A 16,827-nucleotide genomic window follows, 5' to 3' on the forward strand; every position below is an offset into this window, starting at 1 on the left:
TCTTTCTTACACTAATTAATAAACACAAACTACAATTGGAAAAATTCTTAATTTTTTTTTAAATATTGAGATTTAAAAAAATGCACATATATAAGAATCAAAATGTACATATAAATCCATTTTATTTACACATTTGTGTGGTTTTATGTTCACTAATGAAGTTTAAAAAATCTAGACATATGAGATGAAGCCTGTACATCCAAATCTATTTAATATGTATATTGGTCACATTTTATAAAAGTGCATGGCAAGGAAAATTATGTATTCTGTATTTATATATATTGTGACTACTTTTCATTTATATTAGATAAATTTCAGGGACAATATGAGGGAATTTCTATAATATATAATATATAATATTGTTACTTATAAATTAAAATATTAAAGGCATGGATATACTAGAATTTAGGGTTTTAATCAAACTTCTAATTTTAATGAAACAAAAATGTAAATAACAAAAATGTATCAATAAATAAAATTAGAAATGAGTTCGTGCCATATTGCAGGTTCAGTTTTTTTTATTAATTTAAAATTTTTTTAGTTATCTAAAATAATTTATAATTTGTTTTATTATTTATATTTTTATAAAAAAATTAAATAAAAAGTATTTATTGTTGATTGCATCGATATATGTATGAAACAAAATGATTACAATGATTTTATAGTTGCACTTGAACTTTGCGTTTAGAGAGCAAAGAAAGATGACATAACGGTTTTCGTCTGAGGAGCTCAATTGTTATATACAAAAAATGGAGTCTTCACTAATTTTTTTTAGTTAGGTGTAATTGATCAATTAAAAAATTTATCTTTCTAATATGATCCTAAAATTAATTAAGATTTATTAAATAGATATTTTGGTTTAGAAAATAAAATTTGAGTTTGAGCGTTTAATTATGTGCAGGAAAATATTATTACTCTTACAATTTTCATTTAAAAAATGATACCAAATAATCATATGTTATCTTTTTATTAATCTTGATTAAAATTATCATAATTTTGAAACTTTATTATTTTTATTATTTAAATATTTAAAATTTTTCTTAAGTTTTTTTTGATATTTTTCAATATAACTTAAGCAATTTTCTTATGTCAAGAGTATTTAAAAAATTATCTATTTTCCTTGAAAATGCTAAGTAGTAAATTATTTCGGTATTTAAAATATATTTTGTTATTAAAAAAATTTAATATTAATTATAAAAATATTTAACTTGAAAAATAAATAAAAATTCATTTAATTAGAAATAAATTCTCAAATTTCTTCTCACACTTTTAATAAAATTTTAAAAAATTTTCCTCACTTGAAAATTATCAAAGAAATCAACACTTATAGTTTTCTTTTAATTCCATTATAAAAAAGTTAATTAACTTTCAAAAAATTAATTAATTATTGAATTTATTTATAAAAAAAGTAGATTTATTTTTGAGAAATTTTCAAAATCCTATTAATATTTTTGGTAAGATTTGAAAATTTTATTCATATAAAAATTTTTAATAAAATCACCATTTATAATTTTATTTTAATTCCATCATTGTAAAAGTTTATTCACCTTCAAAAATTTTATGAATTATTTTATAAAAATAAAAGAAATATAATTTCATTTATCTTAAAATTTTCAAAATCCTTTCAACACTCTTAGAAGATTTAAAAAAAAAAAATTACCTAAGAATTTAAAAACAATACCACTTGTGTTTCCCTTCATTTCCATCGTAGAGAAAAAAGTTAACTTCAAAAAAGTTAATAACCTAATACGAATGGTATTTCAATTATACAAAGAAAATTAAAATTACAATTTTATCTTATTAAATCATTTTAAATATACCTAAAACTAAGCAAATATAAATAATGAAGTAAATACATTAAAAAAATCTAACTTCAGATACTAACAGGTCGGGTAAAGTATTCACACGGGTCAAGACTCGAGTTGACCCGAAAAATGCATTCTCAAATAATACTCACCGTTTCATGTGAGTATAAAAGGCCAATTTTTTTTTTTTTTATCCTTTTGCCTTTCTTTCTTCTATCTATGTTCTTTCTCCCTCTCTTTCAAGAAAAACAAAATATACCAACCCAAATTAAGGCAACCATCAAACCTAGATTTCGGCGGTCCGACTGTGTGACCGCCAATAACCGACGCCATTTTCTTCCAAAGAAAATTTCTCAGACTCTTCCGCTTCCTTTTCCTATTCTAATCTTAGTTTTTCCCAAAAACTTATGAAGAGGCCTAGATCTAAAAATAGAACCCGCGGCTTTAAACCCAAAATCAACCTCTTTCCTCCATGCCTTAAGCCTCTCGTTCTTAGTATGTTATTCTCCTCTGTTCACCCTTGCTGCTCAACAGATAACAAATCCTAATACCTTAGAGCTTGCCTAACCCGAAAATAGCCTTTATTTAAAAAAAATTTTTTTTGATGGTTTCTGGTTGTTTTTATTATTGTGATAACTGTTTTCTTTGTTGTTTATTGTGATTTTCGGAAAAAAAATGTTTTTTTGCTTTGTTTCCTTTTTTTTTTTTTGGGATCATCGAATATAGGATTTTTTTTCCAGGTTGTGAGGGTATTTTCAACAGTGGGTTTCATATTTGGAGTTATTTTAATGATGATTGTGATTTAGAGGCTGTGATTGGTGGTTTTCAAGTGTGAGTTGTGTATTGTAGAAGAGATTATGGTGGTTGGGCAGGACGGCGACCGAGATGGGCGATGGAGCTGGTGTCGTTTGCTTCTGTAGTGAACGTGAGAGAGTTTAGATGCATGAGAGAGGGGAAGAGGCAAAATATTAAAAAAAATCGGGTTTTTATCCTTGCCCCTAAACGTCACATTTGCTGGATTTTTAGGGGAAAGAAATTTGAAGAAGAAAAATAAAGGAAAAAAATATTTGTGCAATAAAGTGTTAACACATGGCATGGTGGCATGGCAACCTAGGTGTGGCTAACAATGGGTCAAGATTTGCTAGATTTATATATAGGATGTATAAAAGTTAATTAAAAATTTTAATTTCACAAAGGAAACACGTCTTTCATTTTTAATTATTTTATCAAAAATATGAACTACATATATGAGTGCTGAAAAATTAAACCAATAATAAATCAATAACTGCATAGTCTATTGACAGAGTATTAAATAACTAAGATTCAAATTCTAACGGTTTTAATTAAAAAATAATAAATCAATAAAATATTAGTGCTTCTTTTAATTGGTTGAAAAGGTTTGAGATAAGAAAATAATATGTTTTATTTTGAGTGCTCAAGCGATGCGTGAAATACAACAGAGATTGGTTCTTAGTTGAAGTTATTAGGTAGCATATGCAGAGACATCACTAGGAAAGAAAAATTAATAGTACATGATAAAATAGAAAGAAGCAAAGGGATATAAGCACTTCTTTTTATTCAACCAAGTATAAGTCCAATGGAGCTACAACCATTTGGTCATGTAATAAGCTATAACAAAGTTTCATTGTGAAAATTTTGCTTCTTGGAAATTGAAGGGGAATCATGTGGATCATCAACTTTTAAGGTGTTATCATCAAAACCACCATAATCGATCCCCTGCAAAAGACTTGGAATTGTGGTGCTATCCATGTTGAGCTTAACGCCCATTTCTATATCAAAATTCTCTTTCCCATTGTCATTCATAACAGAAAGGTCATTATCTTCTGAAGTCCATGCCCGAAACTTGACCATTGAAGGTGGGATCTTTGAAAGGAAAATTTCTTTGAAGTTGCCTAATATGCCTTTATTAAAGGGATTTTCCTTCTGATCATATCGGTATCTAAAATTCTCATAGGTTGTCTGAAATTCATATTGCAAAAGCAGTTTTCAAAAGAAATGAGCAAAATAATGTGTAATTAACATTCCTAATTAATGGCACATGTAATCAATTACATTAGCTTTTGCTTATATTAAATCATGTGTTTGATTATTATATAGATATAAATAAGAAAAAAAAGCATGCAAATTAATAATAAAACATGATGGACGGAGAGGATTAAGAAATTAAGAAAGTAATCACCTGGTTGGTGCAAATAAGGTAGAAATGGAAAACTGTTAGGCCACCAACAAACCAGACAGCTACGAAGCAATACACAATGAGAATAACTGATAGCATATCACGAGATATGGCAACCCACAAGCCGCAATGTTGTCGAAGTATGTTCAACCAAGAGCACAAGAACACATATATGCACAAGGTTGTCGATGATGATATAAAACAAATGAAGAAAGGGTAGTTGCGCTGCAAAACATTATTTGGGTTTAAAACAATTACTTGTAACTAATTAGTTTAGGCCCTTATCTATATCTAACTGAGGAAATTAAAGTAACTTACTAATCCGATGCATTGACCCACCCATGGACAGTGGTGGTCGAACCTCTGGACACAATTGTTGCAAATGGAGCAATGAGAAGCACGCGGTGAACGATACAGCAGGCATGTGTCGCAATACTTAACTTTAACCGTTTGACCATTCATCAATATTACATCCTTAATCCTTGGGATTTTAAGGTTTGGAGTTTTACTACTGATCCACTCCTGTGATGAACTCTTGGACAAATAAATTGATTCATCTGACGATTCAGGTGGTTGTGAATTTCTAGGTATTATTCCCGGATCTCTACTACATGTCAGAAATAGAAACCCTAAATCCTGCAAAAAAATTGATATGATAAAGCAACAGTGAGAGATGGCAAAGATGTCGTTTTCCTAGAACAACTTTCCAAGTTCAAACCAACAATAATGACAATAATAATATGTACAATTTAATAAAGAAGAGGTGAAAAGGTTGGGAGGGTTGAGGACGTTATGATCTTAATTGTAAAGTATGGGACGTGAATCTTACCTGAAAGTACAGGCTTTTTTTTTTTTTTTTTCTCTGCGGTTTATCGGACCTACATTCTCTTACACTAATAATTAGCTTTTGGGACATGGTTCTCCTAAGATTCGTATCAACAGAGCCCTAATTAAGATCATAATAGAGGGAGCAACAACTAGCTGGTAATAATAATAAATACGTAACTTTCATCAAATTAGCTACACATTTTACCAACCAAAACAGTGAGGATGAGTCCGCCAAACAATATACGATGGTTGAAATTCGGATCGTCGTACGTGACATTCACAGCCATCTTAATGCAGAATGCTATCGCAGGGCATCCAATTAAAAACGAAGTTAAGAAAAGTGACGATGCGTCGGGGCCAAAGATCATTCTCCCACCGCAACAAAATTTCTGACATATAAAAATTGTTCATTAGTCCAGAAATGCCAAAATTTGGTTTTAGCCTGTATGCTACTACTTAAGAAAAACTACAATTTTGTTAATTTACGATAACCTGTGTTCATTCAAAGCAATCAAAACTTATCCAGCAATTGAAATCGTTTACAAAAAAAAAAAAAGAAAAGAATCAGGAACCAAAGAAAACAATGCAGAAATGAAACAATATTTATATGATTAACTAGTCAATTGTTTATAGCATATTTTTCGAACAAATAGACATATGTACCATTTGTTGTCAAAGAAGATTTAGATTGATATGTCAGTAAAATACAAGAATTATTTAATTATTATTTCAATCCAAATACCATTTTAGGGTATTAAAAACATAAAAATTTACCATCATGCATTAATATGTCCTAGCAATGATTTGAGGAATAACTTTGATATAGTTTGCATGTTTTATTAATAATTTACAATCGTCTTTATATAAGGTAAAACCTTCATCTATATATGCCCCACCACATGTTCCAACTTTATATAGACATGTAATAACATGTATTAATTACTTTTAAGAAGCCATCAACAGAATTCAATTATTATGATGATGAAAGTTTCCTAATCCATCACCAAAATTCAGAGCCTAGCTACTCTCTCAACTGTTATTCAAAAATATTTTCGCTCATGCAAAATTGATGCACGGGTAAAAAAACAAAATGAACTCTCAATGCGCAATCATAACAAGCATTAATAAAAAGAATTTTGTTGAAAGCATGGAACTTTCTTATGATCCATCAAGAGAGGAAGAAAAAGACACTATTTGCAAAAACATCAAATGTTAGAACAAGGAAAAGAAAGGAAGAAAAAATACATTATTTCCCTTCCAAACTTGATAAATCCTCTTGGGAATGGGTTTGGGAGGGGAGCTTTCCATGTCAACGGAGGAAGAGTCATGAACTTGGCTTTTGTTCCTATTCATGATTCTCCTTTTTCGGTCTTTCATTTGTATGCACGATGATCCAAGCTTTCTGATAATGGAGGCAAACACCCACAAAGATAAAAACCAGAAAGCCAAGAAAAAAAAGAATCAACAAAATGGAAAAGGGTCAAAAGGCTTTCATTGTTTTCGCAACGTAAGAAAGCGAATGACAACGATATCAAACGCTTTGTGGGTGTTTGGGTTTCTTCTCTGCAACTTCTCCTATTAACAATTGTTGGCTGATCAGATCGATATTACAACTTTCTCATAACAAACTTTTGATGCGTCCTTAAGATTTCTAAATTCAAGCGAGCTTTCCGCAGCCAAAACTATTGCTTGTTATATTTACGTAGACACAAAAAATATTTGTGCTTTATATTTAATTTATTTTGTTTACAACTTATCTCATTGTATTTTTTCAAATACAATATTGAATGACGATAAATATAAAACAAAATTCTCGATATATATAACATTTAATAATTGATCCTTTCGTTAATTTAGGGGTGTGTCCTTATATGTTCACAAAATTATTTCTTTTTAATACTATCATTGGATTTGATACCATAACTCCTGAATCTAACTATTTTAAAATTAGACGAAAATATATAATTATATTTTAAATTTGTTAAATTTCAAGAATCAAATATATATTTAATTAAAGATTAAAAGATCATTTTTTTTTGTTGATGTTTACAAATATCATATTGGTTTAACTAGTATAAATAATTTCATAAATATCAAATATACTAAAATTTATAAGAGAACGTAACATTAGCAATGTGTTTTTTTTTTTTTTTTTTGGTAAATGTGAAAAATCATTTGGTTATTTGGTTTCAGTTACAAAATGCAACTCTGCCACCCTCTCTGTTACTTTTTGCACTACAAGTAAACATTTCAGGGTGACTAAAAAATGTCATCGGAATTTTTCGTCACTAAAAGTTATCAAGAGCAAGAGATTTTAGACCAAATAGGGATAGATTTGAGTAAAATAGTGTTTGACTTTTAGCGGCAGAAGATACTAAATTATAAATGGAAACTAAGTTTTGTGCGTCAAAATTCTAAGAATGATGCTAGAATTAGCGCCAAAAATTTTGTCATTGATTTCCATAAGCGATTTTTTATTTAAAAAATAAAATTATTTTTGAAAATTTTAATTTTTATTAGCAACAAAAATAACCAATTCCCTTAAAATTCATTTTCACTTAAAAATTTTTTTTTAAGAACTTTTTGTTTTTCCATTAGCAATGAAATTTTGTTGCAAATGATCTCCCACCCTTTTGTTTTGTCGTTTATCATTAACAATGAAATTCCATCATTGATCGGTAAAAATTATGTCACTAAATGTAGGCAGGACCTTTTAGCAATAGAATTTTGACTATTAATGACAAAATCTGTCGCGAATTAGTTTGTTTCTCATTAAAATATAGTTTTTTATTTTTTTGATAAACGATTAGACATTAGTGATGAAATTCTGTTGTTAATGTCTAATTATTTTTTCCTCTTTTCTTTTTTTTTTTTTTTTCCTTATCTCTTCCCTCTCGAGTCTCCCAACCCTCCATCATACAAATGTTGGCTAGGCCAACTTCAACCATTGGCCTTATCCTCGAACGTAACCGTATCAAATCTGCCCCAAATCTAGCCCTAAATCATTCCCAAATCATCCAAAACTGACTCAAATCACCCATACTCGTTTCCTCCATTTTTCGATGAATCGCTGGCACCTTTACCAATTTCCTTCACCCTAATCAAACCTCCCTCAAAACCCCAATCCCTTTTTCCTAAATCTCTTTTAATAAACCTTTCTCTTGTTTTATTTTTATATTTTTATATTTCTTTTTTAATTTTAAAATAAGGTTACAAGTTTAATTTATGTTTCGTTAATTTTTAATGATTTTATTTTTTTTATTTTTTATATAAAAAATTTATGGTAAATTTTAAAATCTGATTCATATTTTATGGTTAATATTATTTTTTTATAATTTTAGTTTGTAGGATTTAGGATACAACAACAACTTGGTTATTTCGTTTTATAGTCTAATAGTGCTAGGTAATTTCTTTTTCAATTAAAATTTTTAATTTTTATTGTCAAATGAAAACTTAAGGGGTGTTTGGTTCGCAAATCTTATATTTTAAGGAAAAGTATGAATTCCTAACAAAAGGTGATTCTTCATGGCATGAGATTCTTAGATTTCTGTGTTTGGTTGGAGGAAAACTTAGATTATTTAATCATGTATTTTTATTATAATGTCCTTCATTATATAACAAACATAATGCATTTGTAAAAAAAAATTTTACAATTACTGCATTTCAAAGACTCAAAACATAATGTTTGAGTGGAAAAAAATTATTTACTCAAATACTGCATTTATCTTCCAAAAACATAAGAAATAATCCATAATTACTCTATTTAAAAGTCTCAAAATGCCGTATTCGAGTGGGAAAAATGTTTAAAAAATATCACTAAAATACTATGTTTCTAATTGCAAGATAGATGTTAATTTCCCTTCCATTCTATCAGCAATCATAATTACGTTACAAGTATTAATTGCAAATTTATGACTAAATAATAAATGCTCACAAATATTTCAAATTTATGATTTAAATATTACGTTTCTATTCATAGAAATGCAATAATTGCAAGACAGATATTAATTTCCCTATCCATCAACAACCATAATTGCCTTACAAGCATTAATTGTAAATTTATAACTAAATAATAGATGGCCATAAAATTTTCAAATTTACTACTCAAATATTGCATTTCTATTCATAGAAATGCAGTAATTGTAAGACAGATATTAATTCCCTTCCAATAATATAAAAAAATTCATTACTAGTCAAATATTGTGTTTCTATTCAACAAACATAGTAAATAATCACAATTATTGTATTTCAAAGACTGTAAACATAGTATTGAAGTTGACAAATATAAAAAAATTTTAAGTTTCTTTCCATAGTTGATTTTCAAAAAGGATAAAATAGAAAGAAAACATTTTTTACTTAGGTCAAATATGGGACAAAAATAACTTTCCTTTTGGAATCTTAAAAAACCACAAGGAGAAGTGGGTTTTTGATTCTAGAATTTTTAGGTACTGTTGGAAATTTAGGATTACCCTTAGGAATCAGATACTTGTGAACCAAATATGATAATCACATTCCCATAGCAAGATTTTAGGAAAAAATCTCAGATTCCTCTGTACCAAATACCATCTTAAGGTTATTTGAGTAATTTATGGAATTTGTGTGGATTTATCTAAATTTATGTAGGAGTTAAAATTTGTACTAAATTGATGTTGAATTTGTGTAATTTATATGTGGATTATTTCGATAGATTCAAAGTATCTTGGACTATAATATTCTTCACCCCTATCCGATCTCAAGCATTTGATAAAAGATTTACACTGAAGTTTAACTACAAATTTATATATTTTAAACTTATCAAGTACTTTATTTTTGGAATATAATAGATAAACATAACAATATCTAGTATAATCTTCTATAAATGTGACAAAATATTTATTTTTAGATAATGTAGAGTGTTATGCATATCACAAACATCACTGTGAATTAACTCAAGTAATTTTGTATTTTTTTTAAATTTAGAAAAAAGAATTCTGGTAATCTTAGTCAACATGCATGTATCACATTTATTAATATCTTGACAAAATTCAAGAATTAATGAAGCTTATTCTTATCATGTAATTTTTTATAATTTAAATGACCTAATCTATAATTTCATAAATATGAAGATTCAACTATGTAAGCAGAAACAACATTTTTATTTTTATTAATAATATTGAGTTTAACATTCCCTCATAGATATACCCTTTCCCAACAAAAATTTCTTCCATAAACAAAATAAATTTATCTACTTTAAATACAAGTTTAAAACTAAACTTGTTTAACCGACTTCCAAACACTAAGTTCTTCCCAACTTTTGGTATATAACAAACATCATTCAAAGTTAGAGTTTTTCCAAAAGTGAATTCAAGGTCAATAGTCCATTTGCCTTTGATTGTTGCTATAGAAGAATTTCTCATGTAGAGGACACTGCCATATTCACTTGGTTTGAATGTTGTGAACATGTTTTTATCCTTACACACATGTTTTGTTACCTTAGAGTCAACCCACCAAGATTCATCATTTCCAAGCATGTTGATCTTGAAAATCATGGCAACAAAATTTTCAAAAATATCACCTTTTAAGGAATCATTTTTCTTTTGTAGTAATCAATATTCTTTCTTAAAATGTCTTGGCTTACCACAATGACAACAAAAGCCTTTCTTATTCTTTTTGAATTTAGGCCCATTACAATCTCTTGAACTTGAACTTCTTTTTGTCAGGCTTTATGGTATATCTTTCCTTCAAAACATGAACTTTGGCATCACTAAAACCAAATTTTTGTTCTTTCTTTTTGTATTCCTCTTCAATTTGAAGATGATTAGCCAAAGTCTTAAAAGTTTTTTTTTTTTTATGTTTCAAATTTCTTTTAAAGTCCTTCCATGATGAAAGAAGTTTGTCTATTATAAAAAACACAATAATTGTTTCATCCACACTCATATTATATTGTTTAAACTAATTAAGCATTCTTTCAATTTCACGCAGTTGCTCAATGAAAAAATGCTTATCAACCATATGATAATTATTGAAATGACTAATGAGAAATTTTTTAATTGTTGCATCCTCAGTAATATACTTGGTCTCTAATTTGTCCTATAACTCCTTTACAGTAGCCTCGTTTTGGTATGTATCAAATAGGTTTTTAGATAGACCATTCAGAATATGCCCTTTACATATGTAGTTTGCCTTATCCCATTCCTGTCTCTCTCTTATTGCAATAACAGATTCTTCTATTTCATTTTCTTTTAGCCTGGGAGTAGTCTAAATATATACAACATTCAAGGTTGAAAGTAAGAAATGAATATTTTTCTGCCATCTTTGAAAATTACCACCATCAAAATGATTCAATTTGACAAAACTAAAAGCCAATTTCATGAGCGTTGCTTTAGTAGCCATTGTTAAACTGAATAAAACCTTAAGATGGTTAGAGCAACACTGAAAAATTGAAATTACCACTTCTGGTAAATCTAAAATTTTAAAGAAAGGTTTAAGGTATGTAACGGTGCCATTTTTCTTAAGGTTTTATTTGCTTTCACTGTATTATTTACTTAGTAGGTGTGTAAAAGGGTTGCATGTAATAAACCTTGGGGATACAATGAAACCCAGTAACTAACTGCTTTTTACACTGACGAAATCAATCCACCAAGTAATCACGAGCATATCACATAATCACTGAAATTTAATAAAAGTTTTCAAAGGAAAACTTTTATAAAAGAAATCTAACGTTTGAAGAAAAAGAGAGAGTTATAAGTATTGTTTTTGTATATTTTTAGAAAACTAAAAGAGCTTTTTATAAACAGATAAGTATTTTTTTCCTATAGATATGACTATCTATTTTGAATAGACAAAAACTATCTCTTTTGGACAGTTAAAACTATTCATTCATTTTGAATAGATTTATCTCTTTATTTTGAACAGACTTTACTATTCGTATTTATTTTTTTCTTTCCTAATACGGGATTATTTCCCATATTTTATTTGAAAATCTCTAACAGATATTTATGATGGTTATGTGTTGGATATTATTAATTTATATGAAAATAAATTAAATGTTGAATTATGATTTTTTTAATTGATTTAAGATTTATATAGATGATTTTTATTGGATTTGTAATTGAAAAATTGGTTAAAAGGTGAAAAAAAAAATTGATCCTTTTGAGTCAAGGATCAATCCTCTATGAATAGGATTCAATCTCCAACATCTTAGAAAATATTTTTGTAATTAAATTTTTTGTCGCTAATGGGTTTTAGTGACAGAAAATCAATGGTTGTTGATCTTAATTCATATGGGATAAATCTTAAAAATCTCAAAAATTAATGCTTTAACAACAAAAATTTCATCGTTAATATGTTTTAACATCAAATTTATATATTTTATTTTTAAAATATTTTGCAAAATAGTTTTTAGCGATGAAATATCTATTGCTAGTTCAAAATTTCATTTTTTTATTAGTTTAATTAAATACTTGAACATGAAATTCTTTTATTATCGTGATCTCAAAATTTAAAAGTAGTAATGAACAAGTTTAGGAAAACTGATTCTTGCTAATGTACACTTCAAACTCTATGGATACATCCATAAGGATCCATGAACATGTAATGTTAAAAAATATCATCTAACATCACTTATTTAATAAAACACCTTTTAAAGTTCCATTAGACCAAACCAAAGTTTTAGAAGAGCCTACTATAAAGGCCTCAAAGTAAAGTTAGTCAAAATCACAATAATTAGAAAGAAAGTTGTATAAATTAAAGTCTAAACATATGTTAAGTATTCTTGCTAATGCAGACCATTAAAAGTTCAGTACTCTTTTAGCACATGGGTGTTAGCATACCATACTTACTATGGTTCCAACAACTTATGCTTGTTAATTTAGATGCTATTTAAATCATAATTATCAAAACCAAAAAGAATTATTAGTCAAATTGCTTCAGCTAGTGATATATCTGATGATAAAACTGATATAATTTTATTGTTATATCATTTAATTGTCGGTTTAATATAAAAATTAATTGACAAATTTTATTGAACCGAGTAGATTACTTTTAAATTAGTAAAAGGAATTTAAAATCATATTTAGTTTAAATTTTCAATTAAATTGATTTTTTTGTTATTTAAATAAAAAATTCATTCAAACTTTTTAATAATTATAGAAAACTAAAATTAACTGTCTGAAATAATATTTTATTATTTATGACATGAATGATAATATATCTAAAGTATTTATAATTTTTTAAAATATTTTTATGGGCATAACAATTTACCCGAATAATCCAAAAGTTAAATCAATTATTTGGTAATCTAATACCTTGAGCAGAATAAAAAGTTAAATCAATTACCCAGTGACCTAGTACCTTGAACATAATATTATCTGATTGGATTTTGACAGATATGATTAAACGAAAAGGTTAAATTTCAGAATCCAATTTTCCCTTCTCCTTACTACAGGGGTTTGGGTTTTTAGCAGTATTTTTTTTATTGTTTAGCGGCATTTATTAACGCCACTATAAGGTTACGGCATTTGTGAAAAAACGCCACGCAAAGTGCCGCCTATATACGCATCGTAGTAAATAGTGACATTTTCAAAAAAATACCTCAATATTAGCAGCGTTTATATCTTTGAGACGCCGCTACTTTAGAGGTGTTTGAATCTGAAAATGGCTCAATATTAGTGGCGTTTGTATCTTTTAATCATCGCTATTTTAGTGACATTGTTATAAGAAAAACGTCGTTGCATTGACGACGTTTGTAACAGAAAATACCGTTACTTTAGAGGTGTTTGAATCGAAAAATGCCTCAATATTTACGATGTTTATATCTTTCAGGCACCGTTAATTCAGTGGCGTTGTTATGAGAAAAATGTCGCTGATGAAGGCGTTTCTATAAAAAATGCCACCTACCTAGCGACGTTTGCTTGAAAAAGTGCTGTTACTTATAGTGGCGTTTTATGCTACAAACGCCACTAAATTATTCATTTAGTGGCATTGCCCACCATTATGTAAAAATGTATTTTTTTTAATTTCTTATAATAAATTTTATTTTCAGTAAAGAGCTTAAATTCAAAAACTAAAATTAATATTAACTTCATTTATGTTTAAATATACATATAATTAATACAAAGTTTAATAATTAGTATAATAACATTCAAATATTGTAAATACATTAACCAAATAAAAAATTAAAATGTATGAAATGGATGACTACATACATTTTGCTGGCTGCCAATTGATGAAGAAAATTTTTCACCTTGGTCACTAGCATGCTCAACAACCTACTGAATAATACCATACAATTTTTAACACTTCATTGTATGCTTATTTTTTATTTAAAAATTTTAATATTTACTAAATATAACACCTGAGTTGATGGAGCACTAAGATGATTTCCTGGAAATTGTTGTTGCACAAAATTCATAAGATAATCAAATCAATCATGCAACTACTAAAATTTTGCATGCTCTAACTTCATTCTAGCACATTCTTCTTCAATTTTGGCACTCTCATGTTCTCTTTCTACTTCCATTTGCTGAAAATGTTGTTGCATAGTTTGCAACTCCCCTCTCAATATTGAAATGTCTCGCGAAGACTGACTTGTTAAGAGTGTAAATTATGGAGAGTTATGTCTATAGTAGGCGGTGGTGTTGGACCTAATCCAAGGCTTTAGACCCATCCATGCCTTTTTTTTTCCAGCAACTTCTATGAATATCTGAATTTCTATTTCTTGCATGTTAAGAGAACCTTCAGATGCTGCTTCAATCTCAGTAGCTATTTTCTCTTTTGCTTTCTCTTGTGAATTTGTCATATACAACTATTAAGTTTAATGATTAATTGATTATATGTTAAAAAGAGTTAATATTTACTTTATGTTAAAATATATGATACAAATTACCACATTTTCTTGTGTTTCGACATTCATGTAAGATCTGTCTTTTTTGTGTGTTACACAAAAATGTTCCACACGTCCATTGTACCACCCATCTCATTCTCCTATAAAAAAACATATGTTATTTGATAGGATACATATCAACCATAACTTATTTATGTATATCAATCCTATCAATCAAGTATTAAAATTTCAAATAATTTTAATCTCCTTTATTTATATTTTGGCCCTGTAACAACACAATAGTCTTAAACATACATAAAGAATAAAAGTATTTTGGGCTTTCACACATATCGATCATGAAAACCAAATTCAATTATTTTTTCTCTGTTTAATATGAAGGATTGAAGCCATTCAATATGTTGAAAGCCATCCAAAATTTACTTGTATATTTGCCTTTTATATGCAAAAATATGCCCAAACAAACATAACTGATAACTTTTTCTCCCTTATCAACCATAGAAACCAAGTTCAAACAATCGGACAAGCTTAATATCAACTATTGAAGCTATCAAAACTGTTAAAATACAACAATAACAACAACCAGATAATAAAGGCGTAAATATACATAAACAGTAACTTTTCATACATATCATCTATGTAACTAAGTTCAAAACTTTCAATAAATTTAATATCATGTATTGAAACAATCAAATCTATTAAAATAGAATAATAAATGTTAATTTTGATATTTACCTTTTTACGACAAAAAAAAGTTCATTCATTGAAAGAAGTTAATTATCATAAACTTACAATTTCTTTTTGCTTTCTTGCAAAACTTTTTGATCCATTTATGTGGCTATATTTCTATTGCTTTCTGCTACCAATCCTAATCTATTCTCTTTTTTATCATAAAAAATAATTACGTATATGATAGAAATACAAATATTACCAACTGAAACCATCAAACACTTTCATCATTTCATTATATTATACAAGTTATAAACATTACGGGGTAGATTTTGCATCATCGCTCTACAGTAGTATTTTGATCAAAATACTGATTCTTTAAACTATGCTTATAATCTTTCCATTTCTGTCCTAATGACTTAAGCACAAATGAAGTTGGTATTTCAAGTACAAATCTTGACTGTAATAATACAATAAAAAAGTTTGAATAAGTAAACAAAATGTAAAATAAAAAATTTGAATATATCTAATTAATTATACTAATACCTCAATAAAGTTTAACGCATCGGCCTTATTTTTTTCTGGAACATTATGCCATGTCTCATAATGAATAGGTAATTTCATTCCATTATGGGCTAGCATGCCTAGAAATCGAGCTAATAGTTGAGCCTCTTCACCAATTGGTTGCCTATCAGAGTTTGCAAACACTACAATATGCTCGTTAGGAGGTAATGCAAATAATTCCTTCCAAGTTGTCTGGCCTCTGGTCTTTCATTGACCCTTGTTATCAACTGCAACAAATATAAAATATATTTGTAAAATCGTAATACTTTTATCATTATACTTAAATTCTAAAATTGGAGTATATCATACTTGCATTCAAATTTAAAGCATAATCAATTGATGGGGTACTATCTAAACCTGAACCTCCCATATTGTCAGATCCAATATCACTTGAAGGGTTAGAAGTGATGGAGTTAGATCCAACAGTACGCTCATTTACCTCAAAAGGATTCAGTCCGTAGCCAATATCTACAGGTATCACAGAAGATTCTAAACTAATATCTCTGATATATTTTTCTTTCAACCTACTTCTCTGCATTGTAGCTTACCTGCATCATAAAAGTGAATATAGAAAAAATTTTAGTTCAGAAGATATATAAAGACATTTTCAATTTAAGAAATCAAAACCTACAATATATAAAGAACATATCGATTTAATTAAATCAAAATATAATGTAAGATTTAGAAGACAATAATTATACAATAGTGAATGTGACATTATTTACATATTATTATTTACTACATTATGTCTTAAACACTTGAATTATAAATTATAGGTGCACAAAATCTTGGTTCGTAAATATCTTCAGTAACATCTTCGTGGACTCACTGAGCGTAGGTACTAGAGATATTTTTATCCAAGTTTTGTTCAGCAAAAGGATAACATTCAGTTCCATGTTCAACATCATCTTTGGTATCTAACCCCATATCAAATAAGTCTTTAG

The 16,827-nt window shown here is 27.9% G+C and overlaps 1 protein-coding gene across 1 annotated transcript; it reads right to left on the bottom strand.

Moving 5' to 3' along the window:
* Positions 1-3,319: 3,319 nt before the first annotated feature.
* Positions 3,320-6,414, bottom strand: LOC111296766 (putative protein S-acyltransferase 1). The gene is made up of 5 exons (XM_022891206.2): positions 6,076-6,414; positions 5,040-5,219; positions 4,321-4,638; positions 4,006-4,227; positions 3,320-3,785 (listed from the first exon to the last, which is right to left on the bottom strand). Exons 1-5 carry the CDS (start codon positions 6,205-6,207, stop codon positions 3,435-3,437), a joined length of 1,203 nt encoding a protein of 400 aa, XP_022746941.1. The 5' UTR covers positions 6,208-6,414; the 3' UTR covers positions 3,320-3,434.
* Positions 6,415-16,827: the final 10,413 nt, after the last annotated feature.

The sequence above is a fragment of the Durio zibethinus genome, chromosome 12 (genome assembly GCF_047325235.1).
Source record: "Durio zibethinus cultivar Kanyao isolate XHJ-2024 chromosome 12, ASM4732523v1, whole genome shotgun sequence".
In the NCBI taxonomy this organism is placed as follows: domain Eukaryota; kingdom Viridiplantae; phylum Streptophyta; class Magnoliopsida; order Malvales; family Malvaceae; genus Durio; species Durio zibethinus.